The 20,876-nt window shown below is 52.9% G+C and overlaps 7 protein-coding genes across 7 annotated transcripts; 1 reads left to right on the top strand and 6 right to left on the bottom strand.

Annotated features, from left to right (window-relative positions):
- Positions 1-574: 574 nt before the first annotated feature.
- NCS54_00840000 (Hypothetical protein) lies at positions 575-2,491 on the bottom strand (the record flags this gene model as incomplete). Its single annotated transcript, XM_053153787.1, has 3 exons — positions 575-1,195; positions 1,251-1,347; positions 1,401-2,491. The coding sequence occupies 3 exons, from the start codon at positions 2,489-2,491 to the stop codon at positions 575-577; spliced, it is 1,809 nt and encodes a 602-aa protein (XP_053009762.1).
- A 3,292-nt stretch (positions 2,492-5,783) lies between these two features.
- NCS54_00839900 (Putative vacuolar protein sorting-associated protein 16-like protein) lies at positions 5,784-8,639 on the bottom strand (the record flags this gene model as incomplete). The annotated part of the gene is made up of 6 exons (XM_053153786.1): positions 5,784-6,035; positions 6,095-6,176; positions 6,269-7,511; positions 7,558-8,054; positions 8,107-8,371; positions 8,495-8,639. The coding sequence occupies 6 exons, from the start codon at positions 8,637-8,639 to the stop codon at positions 5,784-5,786; spliced, it is 2,484 nt and encodes an 827-aa protein (XP_053009761.1).
- Positions 8,640-9,021: 382 nt separating this feature from the next.
- Positions 9,022-9,781, top strand: NCS54_00839800 (Hypothetical protein; the record flags this gene model as incomplete). The annotated part of the gene is made up of 3 exons (XM_053153785.1): positions 9,022-9,106; positions 9,213-9,553; positions 9,608-9,781. The coding sequence occupies 3 exons, from the start codon at positions 9,022-9,024 to the stop codon at positions 9,779-9,781; spliced, it is 600 nt and encodes a 199-aa protein (XP_053009760.1).
- Positions 9,782-10,004: 223 nt separating this feature from the next.
- On the bottom strand, positions 10,005-11,539 carry NCS54_00839700 (Histone-lysine N-methyltransferase, H3 lysine-79 specific; the record flags this gene model as incomplete). Its single annotated transcript, XM_053153784.1, has 2 exons — positions 10,005-10,935; positions 10,986-11,539. 2 exons carry the CDS (start codon positions 11,537-11,539, stop codon positions 10,005-10,007), a joined length of 1,485 nt encoding a protein of 494 aa, XP_053009759.1.
- Positions 11,540-12,698: 1,159 nt separating this feature from the next.
- Positions 12,699-13,826, bottom strand: NCS54_00839600 (Hypothetical protein; the record flags this gene model as incomplete). The annotated part of the gene is made up of 1 exon (XM_053153783.1): positions 12,699-13,826. One exon carries the CDS (start codon positions 13,824-13,826, stop codon positions 12,699-12,701), a length of 1,128 nt encoding a protein of 375 aa, XP_053009758.1.
- A 727-nt stretch (positions 13,827-14,553) lies between these two features.
- NCS54_00839500 (Hypothetical protein) lies at positions 14,554-15,974 on the bottom strand (the record flags this gene model as incomplete). The annotated part of the gene is made up of 4 exons (XM_053153782.1): positions 14,554-15,063; positions 15,115-15,562; positions 15,609-15,736; positions 15,786-15,974. 4 exons carry the CDS (start codon positions 15,972-15,974, stop codon positions 14,554-14,556), a joined length of 1,275 nt encoding a protein of 424 aa, XP_053009757.1.
- Positions 15,975-17,155: 1,181 nt separating this feature from the next.
- On the bottom strand, positions 17,156-20,392 carry NCS54_00839400 (Tr-type G domain-containing protein; the record flags this gene model as incomplete). The annotated part of the gene is made up of 2 exons (XM_053153781.1): positions 17,156-20,278; positions 20,330-20,392. The coding sequence occupies 2 exons, from the start codon at positions 20,390-20,392 to the stop codon at positions 17,156-17,158; spliced, it is 3,186 nt and encodes a 1,061-aa protein (XP_053009756.1).
- Between the last annotated feature and the right edge of the window lie 484 nt (positions 20,393-20,876).

Raw genomic sequence — 20,876 nt, 5'->3', positions numbered from 1 at the left:
GCCGGAAAAAGCGGCCGGCATATGATGACATAATGCGTCCATCATGCTACCAGTTCGAGCATCAGGTGGACCATGATTGGAAATACAGGTCTGCTTCGTGGTGAGGCAGTAGACAACAATTTGTAACAGGAGGATTCTTGTAAGATGTGACATTGTACATCACGGAAAGCTGTTGTGCGAATTATCTCAAGTATCCCAGTGGACATGTTGTAATTTGTTCTATTCCATTAACTCCTACTCATGAGCCCTAGTCTTGGCTGTCCTTGAATCCAACCTTCCATGCAGTATATATGCTCTCTCGCATCTAGTTCTCTCGCAAGTTGCTTGTTCGCTTAACAGAAGAAATAGCATCGCTGTGCCGCCAATGTGAGCTGCTGCGTCTCCGACAGCAGGTAGTAGTGACTGTAAAACTCCTCCAACGCCTGTGCTGTAACGATAGCCAGGGGAAAACGAAAGGACGCCGCCTTGTATTTGAAGATCAAGATCGTGGGCGCCAGGTATGAATAGGGAGGGTACCATCTGAGGTCGTCTGTCTATACGGCATTTTTAACTCCGGGCGTCGATGTAGGCTTTCCTATCGTGAACTCGAGTCTTTGTCATCTGCGCTCAAATCCACTTCTGCAGCCGCGTCTATACTTGTCATCTCGGCCGATGTTGGTGCCGCAGCCCGGCCGGCACTTCCGTCAAATACCCAGGGCCCGACGTTGTTTCTTGGCGTAATCGGGCCCTCGGCGCCGTTGGTCATCCCAGGCGGTGATGGTGTTCGGCTATCCCGTATCTGTCCAGAGCGACCCGCACCCGACGCTGCATTCCTGATGGGTAGGGGTTCGGAAACGGTATGAGAGACTTCGTGTCGCTGAGGTGTCTCAGGGGTTATGTTAACAGTAACGTCCATCGGGTCGCTGTCACACGTGTTGGACCGTTCTGGTGTCGACCTTCCCGGGGTAGCAACGGGGGGTGCCTGTTCTGTCTCGGACTCTGTGTCCGCCTTGGCTGGTGTAGCCGCTTCCGCTTCCGCCTCCTCTTTCATCTGTTCCCACTCTTCAGCCAGCTCGTCCACGTCCGCTTCCAGATCGGCACCGGCACGACAGTTGGGACAGAGGAAGATCGGATACTGTGGTGATGTAAGAAGTGATCTCACACACTTGAAATGCCAGGTGTGAGAGCACGGCGCCACAAACAAAGATTGGCATGGCTACGAGATTGTCAGTCAGCACGCTCAGGAGAAAATACGACGGTTCAAGACTTACCGCGATAGAGCTCAAGCAGATGGAGCAATCTTGAGAGTTAGAACCAGCCGCTCCGCCGCTCGTAGCCATTGTTTGCAACCGCTTATGGGCCGCCATACTATTAAAAATGTCAGCATACGAAATCCAGCGAAAGTTGGACAAAAAACGCACTTGAAAGAGTTGAGCTTGTTTTGCCATCCTCGGTTGAGCTCCAACCGCATCTTAACGCATCGAAAGATCATTTCCTCTCCACCCTTAAAATCAATTCCCAGCTGCACAATATCGCCGTCATTAACTGGGAAAGCCTTGCTCTCCTGGGAAGGTGGGCTTAGGCGGATGTGGTTCAAAAAGGTTCCTGAGGAACTCTTGACGTCTTTGATGTACCATTTGCCGTCCTCGTACCAAAACTCGCAGTGGCGGCGGCTGACGACCTTGCTCTTAAAGCCAACTGGGGCGGCCGACGGCTGGTTTCCAGGCATGTTGGACATGGAGTGGCTGTCACGCTCCGAGTAACGGCCGACACGGATTCTCTCTGAGCCTGTGGGCAGAGTCCTGGAAATCGGGGGGAAGGTGAGCGACGGGCGGGTGGAGCGAGGATCGAAGTAGGCACAGAATCGGATTGACGGAGCATTCTCAGGGGTTGCGGAGCCCGTATCGGCGCCGGTGGGAGCTCGGGATCTCGTCATGGCGGCTTGGTCTTGAGCGGATTCGGGGGCAGAAGATGTCGCGATGTCTGCGGGTGAGGAGGAATCTGCAACAGTGGTGGTGTTGTTGGTGGGGTCGTGGGCCTCGGGTTGCTGCGTGGTAGCGGAAACGGGAGCGGGAGCAGAAGTGGGTGCTCCTGAAGTAGGGACCGGAGGCGAGGCAGAAGTAGCAGCAACAGGCAGCGAGGTTGTGGTGGTCAAAATCCTCACGGGATCGGGGGTCGAACTGACGAGGGTCAAGTGGTTGGTATTATTGGCGTTCTGGGCTCCGGCGGGCGATCCACTCGTAGTGGTAGGCGAATGGCTGAGGGATCGCGTGAGGCTAGAGCCGTGTCGATTAGGGGACGTGCTCCCACTTGCACCTGGGCTGCCGGCTCCAGAGCCTGTTCCGCTTCCGTTTGCGCCGCTGTGATGACTGCTGTCGCGCGAGAGCAAATGGTTCTGTGTATAGTTGCGCAGGTAGCTGAGGCCTCGCAGTCGGCTTGGCCGCGAAGTTGACGTCGACGACGACTGTGGCGGCGCTACAGCCGGCGGCGAGACGACCGGTTGGGTGAACATTGAGAGGGAGAGGGAGAAGGAGGGGGTGACAAAATGATGAATAGAGGGGAAGATATGCGTGGGATGGGGCCAAGATATCTCTTCGAAGACTGGACCGTCAGAGAGGAACTGGAGGCAAAAGCAAAAGAAGAACGGTTCGAGTCCAAGAAGGAAAGGGAGAGAGTGATTGAATCAAAGCAAAGCCAAGGATGCGGCGATAGCCGGACACACAAGTCGAAGCTTAAACTCGGCCAAAGAAAACACCCGGGGTTTGTCTCTCCTTGCTGGTCTCGCCTGCTGCTCCTTGTTTACTTGCCCTGTCCAGCTGCACGAGGGCGATGGATGTGACGATGAAAAGAAGGCTGAGACCTGGACTGAGACAGATGGCAGCTCGAGGTCAATCGATTGCTTTGTGTGTGGGGAGGGGGAAAGGCGAGCCTGAGGGAAACAAGAGCGACTCAAGGCCCTTTTACGGTCGCGCGCGTATGGCGGTAGTTGCCACTGGTCTTGTTTGTACCTATTCGATCGCCTACGAAAGGGGGGAGAGGATATTGGCGATGGCTGATTGTTGAATATCCCCTTGTTCCTCCTGTGCCAATATCTCTGCTTGCTTGCTTGCCTTGCAGCTATGGGCGCTCCCAGCTCTTGCTCCAGAGGCGGTGCTCGTCCTTGAGTGGTAGAAGAGGGGGCCCCGGAGGCTCTGTAAGGGAGGGCGAAGGAAGGGTAGGGTCTTTCTTTTCGTCTCGGGAACCGACGTCAGCTAGGGGGCCAAGGCTGGCAGTTGGATATTTGGCGTTTTGTTTTGTGCGACAGAAGTAAAGAAAGAGAGGAAGAATGCTGACAGGACGGGAATGAGATGGCAGGACAGGGGAGAGAGGGAAAAATGGTCTTGGAAGAATTGGAGGTTGGCGAGTCGAGTTCATTTACCATGCGGCTTGGCGACGGCGATTCGATGGTCGCGACAAACAGCAGTGGCGGCGGTATTTCGAGGATGGAGACCGGGGACGGCGACCGGGGGTGTACAGTAGCAGTAGGGGCCCTCTTCAAGTGACAGGGGGGGAATGATGGAGGGTGATTGGGAGATGGACAGTCTTGAAGTGGAGGTGGCCGAGAGGGAGGGAACCTTACCCCAGTCCTGTACTGCACTGTATGTCCTGACGAGAACAGCCCGATGGGATGGGAAAGCCTTCTTGCAAGTACATACATACGCAATCAGGTTGCCAGAGCAGCTGCTTAAAGAAATAAGAAAAAGAAAGACCCTGCTTGTTGATATCAATCCACGAGGTAATCTACCCTTGTCCAGATCTCGCCTTGCCCCCCCCCTCCCTCCACTCCTCAATGGGAAACTTGATTCTCTAGCTCCAAATGGGTTCTTGGGAGAGATGGCGTCGTCGTCGCCTTCGCGGCGCGTGCTGAATGCTAGGTTAGCTAGTTTAGCTGTACCAGGATGGCGGGCCCCATCCATAAGGTATTAACCAAGACGGCACACGGGTCGAGCCACACCCACGCCCGCACTGCACGCACGAGCTCAAGTGATCAGGACGCACGACAGACAAACAGACAGTGCGTGATTCGGTCTGGCCGCCTGTCTCCAGCGTGAGACATCCCTGGTGGAGTTGTTGCGAGCTGGGGTTCTTGCTTGCCAGGATGCGCAAGGGTTTTTTTTCCTCTTGTGTTTGCCTTGCTTTCTTTTCCATCCCCCATCCCATGGGAAAGGGGCGGCCGACGACGAGGGACAGGGCATTGACGGATCCGGGGCAATTTGATGAATTCGTCACTGACATCCGAGTGCGTAACCAACTCGTCATATCTCGATTCCAATTCCATAAGCAGATGCTCATGAAAGCTGCTCGAGTCGTCTTGCATGTAGTAACGTTATGTACAGTATGGATATTGTATACTTGAAGTCGGGCTTGTGGAAACACCACGGCCATCTCCGCTGGAGACTCCCCATCATGACATATTCTTCTCCATCTTTTTCATATTGAACAACCGGCATAGTCCCCAGCTCTGATAATGCCCATTCCCACAATTCGCTTTCTGGGAAATTCCCTCTCGTCATATTTCTCCTCTTTCAACATCTGCCCATGTTAGTTTGTTTACTCCATAACTACATACCTCTCCATCTATACCTCCTCCTCCACTCAACGTAACGACGGCCCTTCTGCGCCATTTTTCTTCAATTCGTGACCGTTTCTTTCAATGTGGATTTGTTTTGCAAACGGGTTCGAGAAAGGAAGACACCCCTCCCTCAACTCCTTTTTTTTTTCTCACCTTCTCCTCTTCAGCCCAAATCGAGACCGCCACCGTAGACGCTTCCAGACCAGAATCCAGACCCTGGTATGGGCCATGTCCCAAAGAGGCAACCAACCGGTCCAACCAGAACAAAAAGGAAAACACAAGTTCGAGTCAAAAGAAACAAGCCCATGATGGAAACTCAATCTGTGTTTCCGTAGATTCCGTAGATTTCACAGCATAATTCCAAATCAAACTTTCCTTCCTTCTCTTGAGTTTCCGTTCCCTGTGGTGCCCGGTCAAGCAACAGCCGAGGTCTCGATCGCCCCACTGCAACTGCAACTGCACAGCGACAAGCCCAACCCATGATATCATCACCCTACCCTCCCTCAGCTGTCATGCCACCCGCCGGCTCTCATGCGAACATCATCTGCCCTCCTTGTTCGCTGCTGCACGCATTGTCCGATCCGTGGGACGGCTCTTCGGGAGACCCCGATTCATCCAGACTCTCGAGCTACACGTGAAACCTCCAGATGGTCTCCCCCCCCAAATTGTCTATTGCCACCGTTCTTCGTTGCTCTACCCGTGTCACCCAACATCCTGTCAACAGGCCCAGGAACCCGTCGTCTGCTCCTCATCCTTTCCTATTCCAGCCTGGCGCCAACATGCCGCTTCCCCAAAAGATGGTAGAACTTCACCTGCCAAGAGCCATGACTCTTCAGAATCGTCCGCCGACTTGTCACGAGACTGTATCACGAGTTAAGAGTCAGGTTCTGAAACGGCCAGCCAGACTTTCACATTCCAGTCATTGACTTCAGCCCCGTCTGAAGCCTCGCGCCTCATGCCCTCAGGCCCTGAGGCGTCTATCCTTCCCACACTGCATCTAGCCAATGCAGCCACTTGACCATTGGTTTGTGTTCCTAGGGCCACGGCGCCAAGCGCGGTTCTTTCAAACGTCTAGTTGCTCCTGTAGATCACGAGTTAAACTTGTTGAGAAAACTTCAAGGAGTAGATGATTAATGATGTACACTTCTGCCAAAACACCAACCCATCCAGTCAACCTGCTAAACTCGGCAATCTACTTCTTAAACACCGACTGGCCAAGACGCTCAATCTCTCTGCCATCAGCCGTCCCCTGACCCGCCGCCTCCAAAAGTCTCTCCCACGCCTCGGCATCCTTGAGCCTCACTGCCTCCTGCGCCGCCTTCACCCGCATCCCGCACTTCTCGTACATGGTAATCGTCTCCCCGGGCTCCAACCCTGTGCACTTTGGCACAAACGTGGCTGCCAATCTGGGGTTGCCTGCCTGAAGCGTAAGGTTAAAGAAGGGCTGGCCCACGTTAGCCGTTGCAACTCTTCCGGGGTAGACCGCGGTGCCGATAGACTCACCTCCCATCCAATGGGGCTCCTCCTCGTCTTTGAGATCTCTTCGATCCCGTTCCAGTCCCGCTTAGCTACTAGTGCTCGCAATCTGCAGGGACCATACACGTTAGCCGTTGAAGGAAGCCGGTCCCTCAGCCTCCCGGTGCCAGGGCTGGGCTGTTGGGGAAGAGGTCCACCTACCGAATCCACCACGCCACCTTCTCTGGTACCTTGAACTCGCTCTGGATCTTCTTGGCCCGTCCCGAGTAGCCAAGCCGGATGAGCTTAAACATGGTCTCGTTGACACTGAGTCCCGTAAACGTGTCTGTGAGATCCCGGTCAAATGACTCTTGCATCCGCAGCAGAGTCGTGGCCTCCTTGAGGGCATGAACCTCAAACGTAGACTCTTTTGAGTCAGCAAGTAGTTTCGCTGCCAGAGCCAGCTTGTCAGACGCAGTTCGAGCGTCAGGCTGTTTGAGTGATTCGCGAATAAACACGTTCGCACCATCTCCTCGTCGGTCATCCTGATAGTATAGGTCCTTGAGCAACGTATTATCACCCTCTTCCATGGCAGATGACTCCACAAGGGCTGTTGCAGTCGGTCGTGCGTTGATGACACGGAAGAATGCAGCAAGAGGCAACTTTCTCTTCAGCTGTAGCAGAACTGAGAGCATGAGGTCTGTGTCTCCGCTCTCAATGGCTTTGTCTAGAGCCAGTTCGTCCTCCTCCATGCTCAAAAGAAGGGGAACCTGTCTGCCGCCACGAGGTTCGTGGTTGAGCAGCTCTGTAGCGAGCCGTCCACGTCCTTCCTGGTACGCTGCTCGCGCAATCTCTTCGAACGAAATGCCAGGCTTGCCAGACAATCGCTCGACGATCAATCGGCAAATGGTATCGTCATCTTCACCTCCAACGCGGACCTTGTTTGATGCCCAGTGCACGTAGATGCGGTCCGTAGGAAGTTTAAGGTAACCCGCAATCTTTATGGCCAGGAGATACTCATGGCGGCTGAGAAGTCGTCGGATAAGGCTCTCTGGCGTCAAGCGATGGTACTGTTCAAAAGAGAGCGGTATGCCGACCTCGTAGAACCGTACAGCATTGAGCACGCGAAGAGTCTCACACATGTCGACAAAATCGTCGCTATTGTAGATGTCGAGCACTGACTTGCCAAAGGAGGCAGCCTTGAGCAGGCGCTTTTGCCAGTGAGTATCAAACTCACGGCCGGCGGCATTAACGCAGGTATCCACGGCCCCCGTCAGGTTTGGCCTTATCAACTGGATATAATCATCCGCCTTGGGTGACTGGAGCTCAAGCTGACCTACAGCGTCCAGAAGAATCGAGGCTGGTGATGAATCCGAAGACTGGCCAAAGACTTCAAGGGTATCTCGTGGCACTCTCTCCAAAAACTCACAAAAGTCGTTTGTGATGAGTCGGGCGCCGTCATGTTCTGAACCAGGTGAGCATGATACCTCCCATTGAAGCAGAGGACTTACCAGAAACGACATGCACCCTAGTGCTATCATAGATATATGAAGATGATACGTCACCAGGTCCAATAATATGCACCTCATCCTCCCAGGCAATAAGCGCATCACTGCCGCACCACTCCACATACAGAGGCGGCGTCTGCGAGTCAGAGTCATGCTCAAACAGCCTCTCCTGAAAGTCGCTCGAGATGACATGCGCCTTTCCGTTCACGCCGTACAGGTTCACGTAACGACCATCCGGAGAGACGCTGATGTGGCTAAAAGGACCAATGTCAAGGAATCGATCCTCGCAGTCCGTGGCGTCGACAACGTAGACCGTCTTTTCGACGCTCAGCAGGACCTCGACTGACCGAGACAAGGTATGGTTCGGCGAGATGAGGGACCAAGAGTGAATCTCGCCCTCAGGCGTCTGCGCGAGCGCCTTGGGTCGAGGTTCAGAGTATGAAGAGACTGTGATTAGGGAGTTGTTTCCCAGAAGCGCCACTAGGCCGTGATCGTAGAATCTGTGTATGGTTAGCCGGCGCAACCAGTCGACGAGCAGTGAAAAGAGCATACCGGCATGATTCAACACCGTAGTTATCAGCACCATGGCCGAGAGAGAATTGTGTAAAGTCTCCTTGCAGATCATAGCAGCGCACGGTGCCGTCGGCTGTGACAACAAGGAGTGTCTCATCCTCCGACCAGCCAAGGCCCTTGATGGCGCCTTTATCCCAGGGAATGCTCCGAATCTTCTTTCCGGCAAGGCTGTAAGTATCTATGGCTGGCTTTGATGTTCTTCCTGGTTGGTAGGCCAGGAGTTTGGTGTCGTCGCGCCAGAGTGCTGAGAACAAGGTTAGCGTGTTGAGCTCACGGTGAGTCTATCATGAGTGTCAAAGAATGCGCGAAACCAGCCTAATCCATGCAAACTCGAGAATGGCGAAGCTCTTGTGCTCAAAAGACTTACCTAGTGCACCCGCATATGGAGCTCCAGTGACGATATAATTGTCCAAGTCCAGATCTTGGTCAAACACAGCTGTATACTGCTGCGTCTTGCGGAACCACCTGTCCCCGACACTCTCCCAATCGGCTCTCGCGTGAAGCGTGTCCATCTCGCGTTATCTCATGATTGACGGCAGAAACAAAGTTTTGGGTCCCTCTTGAAAGGTCACGCACTGTGAAGATGGAATTATGCGTCAGCTATCCCCCAGCAGATATGATGAATGAGCTTGGATTCTAGGCTGGAGCTCCCCCCATTATCATAGGGAGGTACCAGGGATGGCTATTCCTCGGCCCAACTAAATAGGCACCCCTGCTGTTACTTAGGTTCCCGCCAGTTGCATCATTCAGGTTCCACAGGAATGAGCGGGTACGTCAATCGAGGGTCCCATCACTCGGTCTCCCCCAGACAATCAGTCAAGTCATTTTATTACCTTCTTTACTAACACATCAACCAACCGCCCGTCACACATCCATCACCCTCCCTCTTCCATCATGCCCAGTTGGCGAGACCAGTATCTCTCATCTTTAAAAGATGCAGAGCTCAGCAACCCCGTCAACATGGAGCTCGTCCAGACCTGTCCGTAAACCCCCACCCACTCACTCTTGCTACCCCTCTTGTACCTACTCCATCTGCGACACGACATCAAACGAGCCGGGTGCAGGAAACTGACGATGCTCCCAAGGCTCGCAGATGGCGGACCGAATATCCGCGCTGGAGGCTGAAAAGACGGGACTAGAGTCGCTCATCTCCAGCAGCGGCAAACCCACCAAGCAACAACCCATCGAACCCTCGGCCAACGATCCCGGCGTTGCCCAGTTAAAGCAAGACCTCGCCGAAGCCCTGCGGTCCAAGGGCGTCACCGAATCTCGACTACGAACCGCCGAAGAAGAGCTCACGAAGTTGCGGTCAAAAACAAAATCCGATTCCAGATCGATCCGAGACTTGACGGCCGACAAGACCCATCTCACCACCAGACTTAAGGATAGGGAGTACGAGCTGCGGGAGAAGCGCAAGTTGATCGAGGTGCGTGCAGCGGCCTGACCGCCACAGCCTGACACCATGCTGACACCCCGCCAGCAAGTCCAAGACGAGATGATAGCCCTCAACCTTCAAATGTCCATGGCCGAGAAGGAACGGGACAAGGTCAAGAAGGAAAACAAGGAGCTCGTCGACCGGTGGATGAAGAGGATAGCCCAGGAAGCCGATGCTATGAACCTCGCCAACGAGCCCATCTTCGAAAAAGAACGATAGTCGACCGTCCACCACATCATGATATCCCAACACACGAAATTCAAGAAGCAAACGCTCAAGTCACAAAAACAAGTACTATATGGAGTATCCTGTAAGCCCGAACAATCCTCTTACAACGCTGATGTAATTCCCGGCTCTTAACCCAGCTGTTTACCCATCGCTTAACCCTCGACCCAATCTTGTCCCGTTTGCTCCTGCTCCCATGCTGATGAAGCTCTATAGTCTACTGCTTTCGCGTCGAAATAAAGTACGATCCTCCCGCATTAGTCCAGCTCACATAACCCTCGGGGTATGTGCATTCCTCCACATCGAGGATCCTGCTACCGACGTCGTTGATGTTGTGGTTGTTGTTCTTTTCCGCGACAAACGATTTGAGCGATACAATCTTGGCGCCCGGCTTCAGATCAAGGAACATCCTAGTAAGGTCGTCGTTGAGGCTCGAGGTGAAGGCCTTGTTGTTCACCAGGATAACATCAGCACGCCTCAGGGCCTCGAGGATGTGCTGGTTGTGGCGGAAGTCACCACGTTCCAGGTGCGCTTTGCCTGGCTTGATACCCCAGAGAGTGCATCGAGCGTCAAACTCCTTCTTCTGAGCCTCGCCAAGATTGCATGCGTTCTCCATCATCTCACAGCCCCAGCTTTCACAACCAATCTCCAGGGCCGCCTGCAAAACAACGTTTCCTACGCCCGAACCCAGGTCCACAAAGACTTGTCCCGATGTCATCTGTGTTTGTTCCACGAGGATCTTGGAGATGAAGGGATGAAGGAGCTCGCCATAGACATAATCGGTTCCGTTCTCGTATTTGGAGAGAAGTTCGACTTTGGGCGCCACGGTCCGGTCATAGATTTGGTCCAGGATGAATGCCACGAGGTGCTGGGGGAGCTCGTGCATGTTGTCGAGGTTCTTGGAAATCACACCGTCCTCGACCAGAGCTAGGAGCTTCTCGTTGTACTCGCGCAGAGCCGTCTTGAAACCCATGAGGTCCTGTATGTTGCGATTGGATGCCTTCTCCAATCGACGGATAATGCCTCCGTTGGGGTTCGTGAAGGGCTCGGCCTCGTCGTCGGTCAGATATGTCTCGGCTACATGTCGAACAACCTTTATGCTGGCCTCGACTGCATCAATCTTGTCCTTGCCCCAGACGAGCTCATATCTGTAGATAGTGTTAGCAACTTTCAAGTCCAACTCAGCATGGGCACTCACTTCTCGCGTGGTTGTAGGCTGGGATACTGCAGCTCGATGGCAACATCCTCCTTTTGGGCGCCCATCACGGGCACACATTTGTGTTGGAGCGAGGCCACATCCACGGCATGAATGAAGCTCCTCCTGTCTAGCCTATCTTTAAAGGCCCGTACGCTCCGCAGCTTACGGTTAGTGTCGACGAAGCCGTCTTCGGTGCCCTTGCGCTGTCTCTTATTGCTGTCAAGGGTCATCCATCCGTCGTCTTCGCCATCGCTATCCTTGTCAAACTCGATCCGGTCACTGGCCGGCGATCGACGCGACACCGAGGGAGCCTTGCGCTTACGCTCCAACCGCTTCTCGTCGGATGATGAGGGATACGGCGAGTGACTAGCCTGGCGTGCGAGAGGCTTCGGAGAAGGTCGATGCGAGGACGAGGACCGGGAGGCTGAGCCGCTGAGGGCGGGCTTCGGCTTCGGCTTTGGCTTTGCGGCCGGCCGGTCGACGACGACCTTTTCGATCCGGATCTTGGGAGGATCGGCCTTGAACTTGTTGTTTTTTCCACCAAAAAGACGCATCGTGGAGGTTCAGGAGGTCAGTGTTTGTGAGAAAGAATATCGTGAGCGACAATGACGGAGTCAGGCTGGCCGGGTTGGGTCAGGGATGGAGGGGTTCGCGGTGGCGTGCGTGTCGCTCGGCAATGTCGCGCAGCGGGCGGGACCAGATTAAAAGTAGAAGGGAGGATAAGTACAAATGAATGGATCGAAGGAGACGCGAAAAGAAAAAAGGAATGTAGAGAAAAGAGGTCAAGTTGTAATACAAGGAAGATACAGAGTTATAGCGGGCGCGTGGTTGGTTCGTGTCGTGACAAGTTCTCCTTCAGTATCGCATCGTGGCAGGTTAGTATGCAGAGTTCAAGTTGGAGGCGAAGTACGGAGTCGGAGTCGGCATCCATGCCATGGTTGTCTTTTGGTGCATGAAGCCTTACATCAGCCGGGGGGGAGGGCCTCTGGGCCTCTGGGGGCCGGGTGGGCAGGTGCGACCCAGTGGAGTGGAGGCCGGGCCCAGCAGCTCAGCAGCAGGCAGGAGTGGCAGGTCGCTTCTGGTAGGTCGCGCCTGCCACTAAAGCCCGGTAGGTAATGCCCTGTAAGCCGTGTCTGCCAGTACGAGCAAGGCGACTGGTCCAGGCGCTGAAAGTGGGGCGCACGGCACATTAGCACGTTAGGCACGTGGGGGCTTTCCCCTTCAGCCGCAGGTCGGGTGCCTGCTTGGATAACTTCCGGATGCAACATAACTCGTCTACCCTACGTGCATTGCTTGAAGCTGTAATTTCTTGCTGACATGACTTATCGGAGCCTTCAAATTATAAAGTTTACTTGTGTTTATGCTTGTTTAAAAGATGGTGTGTTTTCACAAAAGACAGTGGGCGGAAGCAACATCAAGCAAGCGCTACTCAAACACGCCAGATGTATCGAAATCTTTGTTGATGTCAGCCACCAACCTCTATTAAATCTAATTGTACAAGTCCCCCCTCTCCCCGAGCCTTCAATTGCAAGAACAGTTTGTAAAATAGTCTGAACATCCTGTTGGCTCATAAGCTCCCAGACCATCACACAATTCAGCCGCGATACAATGATCACGTCCGACGCCGCGGCCCTCTGCCTCATGAGCATGAGAAAACCGGGTTGAGCTAACACCAGATTAGGTTCCGCTCTCCAAGAGATCTCTGAGAGAAACTCACCGGAACTTGATCAGGGTATTGCCGGTGCAAATGTCAACGACAAAATGAATGCCCCCAACATCGCCGTGGCCGAGTCGGCTGTTCATGGCCATGTGAGAGGGAGAGACCTCGACGGGAACACGAATGGTAGCTATTCGCAACTCGTATTTGCTTGGACAGGCATCGCTGTCGGCTGGCTGAGTGTGCCCACACTCTTCGCATTCAAGAATATCTGGATTCTTGCCGCCGCCCAAGATCATGATAGGTGAGGTATGGCCACATGCGAGGATGTCTTGTTCCCACTGCTCTTTTCTCTCTTGTACCCACTTGGCGATCTCGGCATCGCACTCTTCAGGGACAACACTCATATGCTCAACCGGGACGGGTTTCTCGTCATCTTCAGGACACAGGGTGCACTTCAAATGCTTATCCCTGGGTCCAACCTCACATATAGGTGTATGGGCTGTCGTGAATGAGATTCGATTATGCTCCTGATCTAGTCGAAGCTTGGCCTGCTCGATCTGTCGCGAAAGATCTCGCATAAATTCGTTCAACGTCTTGAGATCCCAAGTGTCTTGATCGATTGGAAGCCCGAGCGGTGAAAAGTCGGGCGAGTCCCTGCAGCCAAATGACGTCTCAAACATCTTTTCAAGGGCACTTTCAACCCCTGGCTTGCGTCGCTCGTACCATTTCTCCGAAAGCTGGAGGAAGTGGTACTCGCAGAGGGTGGCATTGCGGTTGTGAGGATACGCCAGGTAAAACTCCAGCATATCCTCCGACTCATCGGCCTCCCATTGACTCATGAAGGTGTCCTGACCGAATGATTTGACGGTGGAATGGACATCCTCCTCGAAGTCCAGGGCGTCATCACTGGTGTGCCACTGGGAGGTTTCCGGGGGAGATGCGACCAGTGGCTTTCGCTCCGACTTGATCTTCTTTGCAGACTTCTGATCTTGAGCCTCTGGGCTGGATCTCTTCCTGGACTTTTTGGTAGATGTTGTGGTGTTTGAGTCTAGGTCGGGCGAGTTGGGCTCTGAAAACGACGACCCGGGCTTAGAAAGGGGCGAGCTGGGCTCCAAGATGGGTGATGTGAGAGTATAGGTAGCATCCTCAGCCTCCTGGTCTCTAGACTGTGTACGGGCCATCTTGCGAATGTTTGATGTTTGTTGATGATTGATTACTGGTTCCAGTTTATATGAGCCTTTTGGATATGTTCTGTTCCTTTTGTATCTGGTATACCGACAGATGTCCAAGAGACGAGCCTTTGTTTGTCGAACCCAAGGAGGCTTTGTTTCGAGTTTCCAGAATGAGGTGGTCCCGTCGAAAGGTGAGATACTGAAAGAGCCTTGTACGTTTGAACAAAGACCAACAAGATCTCGATAGAAAGAAGGGCTGTCCTGGACTGAGGCAGCCTTTTCCCAATTGGTTTTGAACCTGATGTCACGGCTTGCACCATCGAATCAAGCCTGGAAGTGAATGGAATTGGTGAATGACTTCTCTTTCGGCATAGACAGTAGATAACTGTATTGAATTCTATTTGATGTTGCATTTTAAAGTGAATAACTACACTTCTATGCCTTGAATGTGTGTACCAAAAAGACTCCCGATCAACAGGGACACAGCGCATCCCTGAGCTGCCATCGACAGCCATGCAGTGAGCAGTGTTCCCACAGTATACAGACCCCTCCGTGTATCTACCCTTTGTATCCCGTATATGTTACCATCTTAATCATAATTGTACGTATTTAGTAGGAAAAATATAGTCTTTGAAAGTATGAGCTAAAAAATAAAGAAAAATGTCTTGAGTGGACAAAGAAAACAAGAAGTAGAGGTGCTGTTAGAGCCGTCTTGAGGTGCGTGCTCGGGAACGAATTATGGCTTCTCCGTTTTCGGAGGCGAATCTGACCAGCTGACTGCGTAGTTGCCGCTCCTTGCGCTCGCCCTTCTATCATGGGTTTCGGTTTCTTCTAGTACTGAGACCTCGATATGAAGCTGGATGTGCGGTACCGGGTCTTCCTTTGTTGTTGTATGAGCTTCTTCCTGGCTGGTGGTGGGCTGAAGCTCAGCTTCAGGAAGGTTGATCTCGTCGATGATTGTGACCTCGCTCTCGTTGTTGCGTGGCGGATTGATAGATATTGGACGAGATGACCTTCGGCTCTTTCGCCTCCATGTATCGAGGGATGTGATATTGGAGAATCTCGACTCTGCCCTTGAACTTGACGGATTTCGAGATGCGCTTAGTGAAGAGCTGACTCGAGCCACCAACGGAACAGCCCATTTCTTGAACTGTGGGAAGAGCATGGGCAAGTTTGTCACCAGAACTGCGACAAAGGTCTCGCGAACTGCCCAGGAGCCAGCCAGCTGGGCTCCATTTACGGGATCCTGAAAGATATTAGACAATCGAAATCCTACAGAAGGCCTTTGTGTACTTACCGAAACGAGTAGAACCACACGTAGGATGGCGGCCATGGTGACGAACAAGCCACAGCTAAACAGTGCTATAAGCCAGACCTTCTGAAACCAGGGCATGGCTGCCTTCCACAGCATAGGCATAGGGATCATTATCAAGTAAAGATCCGTGGCGACATTGAATGAGAGGTACGTCCAGACAAGATTGGGCGAGATGGCTGGGTGACAGTAGACTCCTGGATCAGGGTAGATCTGCCACCAGCGATAGAAGGGGTGGCAGCTTAGTATGAGGTTGAGCTGAACCACGACGAAGCTACCGATGATGAGAGCAAAGCCAACCAGAATTCGGGTCCGGTATCCTTCGAGATCCTTTGTCAGTCGGTAGTAAAAGGTGCACATTGCCCCCTTGAGAATCCATAGGAGGAACGAGTACGTCGACCATCCAGCCAACTGAATCTTGGAACCCAAGACGCTGGTCAGGTTAGTATACATATTGTCTCTATGTTACTGATACTCACCGAAGTTGGTACTCTGTGTCATCTGGCCGCAGGGCCACCCGCTGCTCATCTGTCATGGAGTTGTTCGCCATTCCCTTGGCAATGTTGCCAACAGAGTATGCCAAGCCAGTTTCTATTGAGTAGACGACCTGTTTGTGTTAATGAGTCACACAATATTCCAGGTTGCTCAAAACTCACTGCTGCAAGAAGAACTAGGTAATCATCCGCCCAAAGATTCCTCAAGCCGACGGTGCTGATACGCACATACGACCTCAGAGCAGTGACTAACAATGCGAGAGCGAGGAGAGTGAAAGCTTCGATGTTGAAGGCCCTCAGCGAGGCCATTGCGGCGGCCGCTTTCTCATCGTGAGATGCATCGAGGTCCATCTGGGGCTAACTTGAACATCAGAAAGAAAAAGTTGACAGAAGAACGAATCCAACTAACTGGTCCCAAAGGGATGCTCGGCTATATAAGAGCAAGAGCTCAGATTATAAACCCTGTGAAGATCCCCCTCTGATCCTGTTTCACTTGGCAATAGTCCTCTTCCTAGGCCAGTGAAAGTGGTCTTTCCCCATGTTAGAGGACCCTTCTTCTCAAGGGAGAAGAGATAGCCTCATCTAGCAACGGGGCAACTGCCGTGGCGGAGTCGAGGGAGACCCGTCCGACGATCTCTACGGAGTATTATCCCTAACGAGAAGGCCCGGAGGAACGGATCTTGTTTCGCGGCAGGTGAAAAAGAAACGTTAGTTCTGTGGACTTTGTCGCCCGAGACCTGGACGGGGGCGCTTGTGGTAGCCAACTCCATAGCGCTGGGCCCCTCTAAAGGCGAGAATGACTTCCTAGGTTTGAAGGGATATCCAGTTTTGATTCGATGGGTGAATTATCAAGTTGAAAAGTCGGAATATTTTCTTGGTTTTGGATGAGAATTGCTTTGATGAGATAGGAGCATTGCTGGGATTTTTACAAAGGGCTTCAGGTCAACAAAACAACAAAGACCCCAAGAGAAACTGAAATGCCTACCAACTAGAACTGCAGTAGTAATGAATCCAACTCCCTGGAAAAAGTTAAAAACACCACTAAACTGCGGCAGGCCGGGTGCTGTTCCTAACTCCAAGACTGTCTCACCTGACGTCAAGGCTGCTACCCTGTGATTGGCCAGCGGTTCCAAGACTCTGGTTCAGAGCTGTCAGATATCGACCTTTCCCGGGAGATGGAACTGGGGACTGTGACTCTCACGGACTGTAGATCGGTAAAAGATGGTCTTTGATGTATTTCCCATGGGATGGAGATGAGTTGCTCCTGGGTGTAGTAGAGGAAGCACCCCATCTCTCAGCTCAGGCTTGTAGCTGGAAACCCCGGTAGTATCGAGATCTAATAGCAACATGCAATTCTCAGCAAGTTCCATTAAGTGTTTCTTTTCGTCGTCGAGATGGATTTAAACAGACTGTTGAGCGTGCAGTGCTATGCCCCCGTGCTACCCTGTGTAGCACGTCAAATCTAGGCACTCAGGCAGTCAACAAACAAACGCTTTTATTCATTGCCTCCTGATACTTCATTCATCATGATTCTACCTCTTCAAAGTCTTTTGCTTCTCAGCATCCGTAGCCACATTCCTTCCCTCCACAAGCAATCCCTTCTTCCTCCTCACACCATCCATGTATCGCTTGGCCACGTTCTCCTTGTCAGCCAGCTCACCGAGATCCTCCAGATCATCTTCAGTGAAGGGCACCCAGAAGGGGTCCTCGTCCAGGATCTCGAAACCTGCAAAGATGAGCTGCGGCTGTGCGGCGCCACTGGTGCGCTTGCGCATCTCATCTGCGAAACCGAAACTCTCGGCGACCGGGAGTAGGGCTTGGATGGTGAAGAAAGGTGTGCCCTCCTTCATGATCTCGGCGATGACACGGCCGCGACGACGAGTCAGAACGTCGTAGACACGACCGAGGACTTCAGTTGAGGCTTGAATCTCGACACTGTACATAGCGAGCATGAGACGGGAAGACCAGTCAAGGAAGCCAGAACGCAGGGCGGACTGGAAGGTCTTGATGATCTCGCCGGTAAGACGACCCAGCTTGTCTCGTGCCGAAGTGTCGTCTTCAGCAAGGTTAAGTGTGGCCTCCTCAACAAAGACAGCCACGCCTTGAAGGGGCTCGTTACACAGAGGACCTTGAGCAGCAGCAAGCTGGAAGGCGTAGGAGATCTTATCGGCCAGATGGCTTGGGTGAAGGGATTCTCCAGCACGAGGAGCCGCACCTGTGGTGTTCTCGGTCGCGAAAGCCTTGGAGAAGATACCATCTGCAGTGGCATCAATGAGGAAGTTTGGTCCGGTTCGTCGAGGTCCAAAGGCCACGATCTTGTCTATGCGATCCTTCCAGTTCTCCCTGCCCTTGCCGCTCTCAAGCTTCTCCTTAAGCTGCTTCTTAAAGTCCTCCACGGACAGAGTGTTGCCGGCAGCAACGTCGGTCTCTGCGGCGATCTCTTCGCCCTCAGACTCCTCCGCCTTGGCTTTGCGGTCATACAGACGCTTGATGGCGTCCGCGTTCTTGAGCAGAAATTCTGTCACATCTGTTGGCACTGGCTGTACACGGAGTGAGATGGTGACCTGCTTTGAGCTGGTAGTAGCAACAACAGCGCCGCGACCAAGCTCCTTGTTCGCAGGGGGTCGCATCTCCTCGGCCCTGACGATGGTCTCGCGATAGGGAACAAGGGGAGCGCCGGGTTGGATGTCGCAGAGAGCGAATCTCTCCTTAAGATCCGTCAAGCATCGCTCGAGATGCAGTTCGCCAGCAGTCAGCAAGACATGCTCGCCACTTGCAAGAAGCTCATACTCGGCACACGGGTCACTCTGCACCAGCAGCTCCAGACCATGGATCATCTTGTCGAGATCGGCGGGGTTCACAGGCTCCAAAGCAACACGGACAATAGGCTTGCCCACCATGCTTACACCTGCAAGGTTGACAGCGCCTTCCAGGCGGCTGCACAAAGTTCCTGATTTCAGAATCTTGCCCTCAAGACCGCCAATGCCAAACACACAGCCTGCAGGGACCGACTCAAGAGCCTCCAAGTTCCTGCCCATGAGCATATAAAGTGCGGTGACAGTAACTTCTTGAGGCTCAGGGGCAGCATGTGGTTCAGCCGGTGACCACTTGGGAGGGATGACATAGAGCTTGTCGCCAACCGAGAGAGTTCCAGAGTAAATACGGGCAAATCCGATGAGATGCTCGGGATCGACTTTCTTCTCCTCCAACTCAGGGGCATAATCATCGAGGTTGACCGCATCAAGAGCGGTTGCCATGCTGTCAACGCCATTCTCGCCAGCTGCAGCCTGAGCCCTCGCAGCTTCGGCCCTCTTCTTGCGGGCGAGATCTCGTGCCTCTTCGCCGCTCATTTGCACTCCGGTTCGTCGCTTGTTCTCGGGTAGCTCGCTCTCGGGAACAGACACCATCTTACTGACATAGGCGACGACGGGATCGGACTTTTCGTGCTTGAATGAGACCATAGCGTCCTTGATAGACTTATCAATGTGCTCGGAGCCGGGGGATTCCTCGAGTAGCTCGGGTAGTCGCTCAGCTTGCGCGGCAGCGGGAGACGGTAAGGATTCGATGACAGATACCAACAACGCCGTCGACAAGGGTAGCCAAGATGCGAAGACTGTTGTCATCAGAAGTCTCTGGTCTCGGGACTTGAGCAGATGCGGCGTGAGCTTGATGTTAAGGGACCTTGTGACCTTCTCCAACAGTTCTCGATCACCAGTGCCATTGTCACCGCCCACAGTTGCTTGGTAGACAGTCCACACTGGCTCAAGTACCAGCTGGACAAAAAGGGGCTTCAGGTTTCGCCCCTTGAGATGCTTTGGGCCCAAAATCTTCTTTGTCTTGGGATCCAGGTAAAAGTTGCCCCATAGAACCTTTTCCATCACGCCTCGCTTGATGCCAAGCTTCTTCTCGTACATGGCGGCGAATTGCCTGCAGGTGAAGGCCCAACCGTCGATGGCGCTGCTGAAAATGACGTTGTTCTTCTCTGGGGCAAAGTAAATGTCTTCGTCGTCTCTCTCCTCGAATTGGATATCTCCAGTGTCGCTGACTTGATCTGCAAGAGCCGATTCCTTGGCGGCTGTCGCTGCGTTCACTCGCTCCTCCATCTTCTCTCTCCAGTTGAGATCCTCCTCCATTCGTTCGCCCTGGAAAAAGCTTCCAAGAACAGCATTTACTTGCTCAAGAAGCTTGCTTAGGTGAATGTATGCTTCTCCGGGCGTCATTTTGAGTTCTGTCACTAGTCGATCAATCTTGTTGATGACAAGCAGGGGCTTGAGCTTCTCGATCCATGTCTGACGGAGCACAGTAACTGTTTGACTGCAGACTCCCTCGACGGCGTCCACAAGTACGACGGCGCCGTCACACAATCTTGAAGCTGTTGAAACTTCGGAACTGAAGTCGATATGGCCGGGTGAGTCGATCAAGTTGACCAGATACTCCTTGTCTTCGGGCTCGGCATCAGGGGCTGTTTTCCGACGCATAGCAAAGTAGAGAGAAATGGCAGAGGACTCCATGGTGATTCCTCTTGTCTGCTCATCGGGTCTGGAGTCTAGGTAGCGGATTTTGCCCGCCAATTTTGGCGAGATGATGCCATTTGTGGCGAGCAGAGCATCGGTAAGTGAGGTCTTGCCATGATCAACATGGGCCAAGATACAAATCTGCAATCTCATTAACTTGAGAACAACCACAGTTTGGCAAATTTAGCTCACATTTCGGATATCACTGGACTGCCTTTGCAGGCTAGCCAGCTTTTCTGGAGTAACGACAGGCATGATTGTGGCGATTCCTCTGAGAAGCGACTCGTAGAATGGAAATCTGCGTATCAAAATGTGCAAGTCTCAGAGACTGAGTTGCCTGGGGCAATGGAACCGGGCCTTCAGATTTTATAGCCAACGGTTCAGAAACTGTAAATCAACCTTGATGTGGAGGCGCAGATATGGAGGTAGGTTGCCTGCGTCTTGCTCATTGGTAGTGTGACTAATCCACGAATCTAGCCTTCACAGGTACTCACGCGAGAGTCAGCAAAACAAGGCCCTGTCATGCTCTTTCTAGGAAACATCTGCAAAGTGACTGAGAATGACTCATATCTGCAAATAGAGACATCACCAAGTCGCTGAGCTGCTGCCCCGCTTCCCCGATAGAGGCACCTGTGACGCAGTTAACCGGTACAGTGCACAGTGCCAGATCACGTGCAGCTGCGCCACACCGCACAGCTCAAGCCACAACGCCCTGCAACTCAAGCAAAAGCCCTAAAAT

This window comes from Fusarium falciforme, chromosome 6 (assembly GCF_026873545.1).
Source record: "Fusarium falciforme chromosome 6, complete sequence".
Classification (NCBI taxonomy): domain Eukaryota; kingdom Fungi; phylum Ascomycota; class Sordariomycetes; order Hypocreales; family Nectriaceae; genus Fusarium; species Fusarium falciforme.
This window is presented reverse-complemented; position numbering and strand designations above follow the sequence as displayed.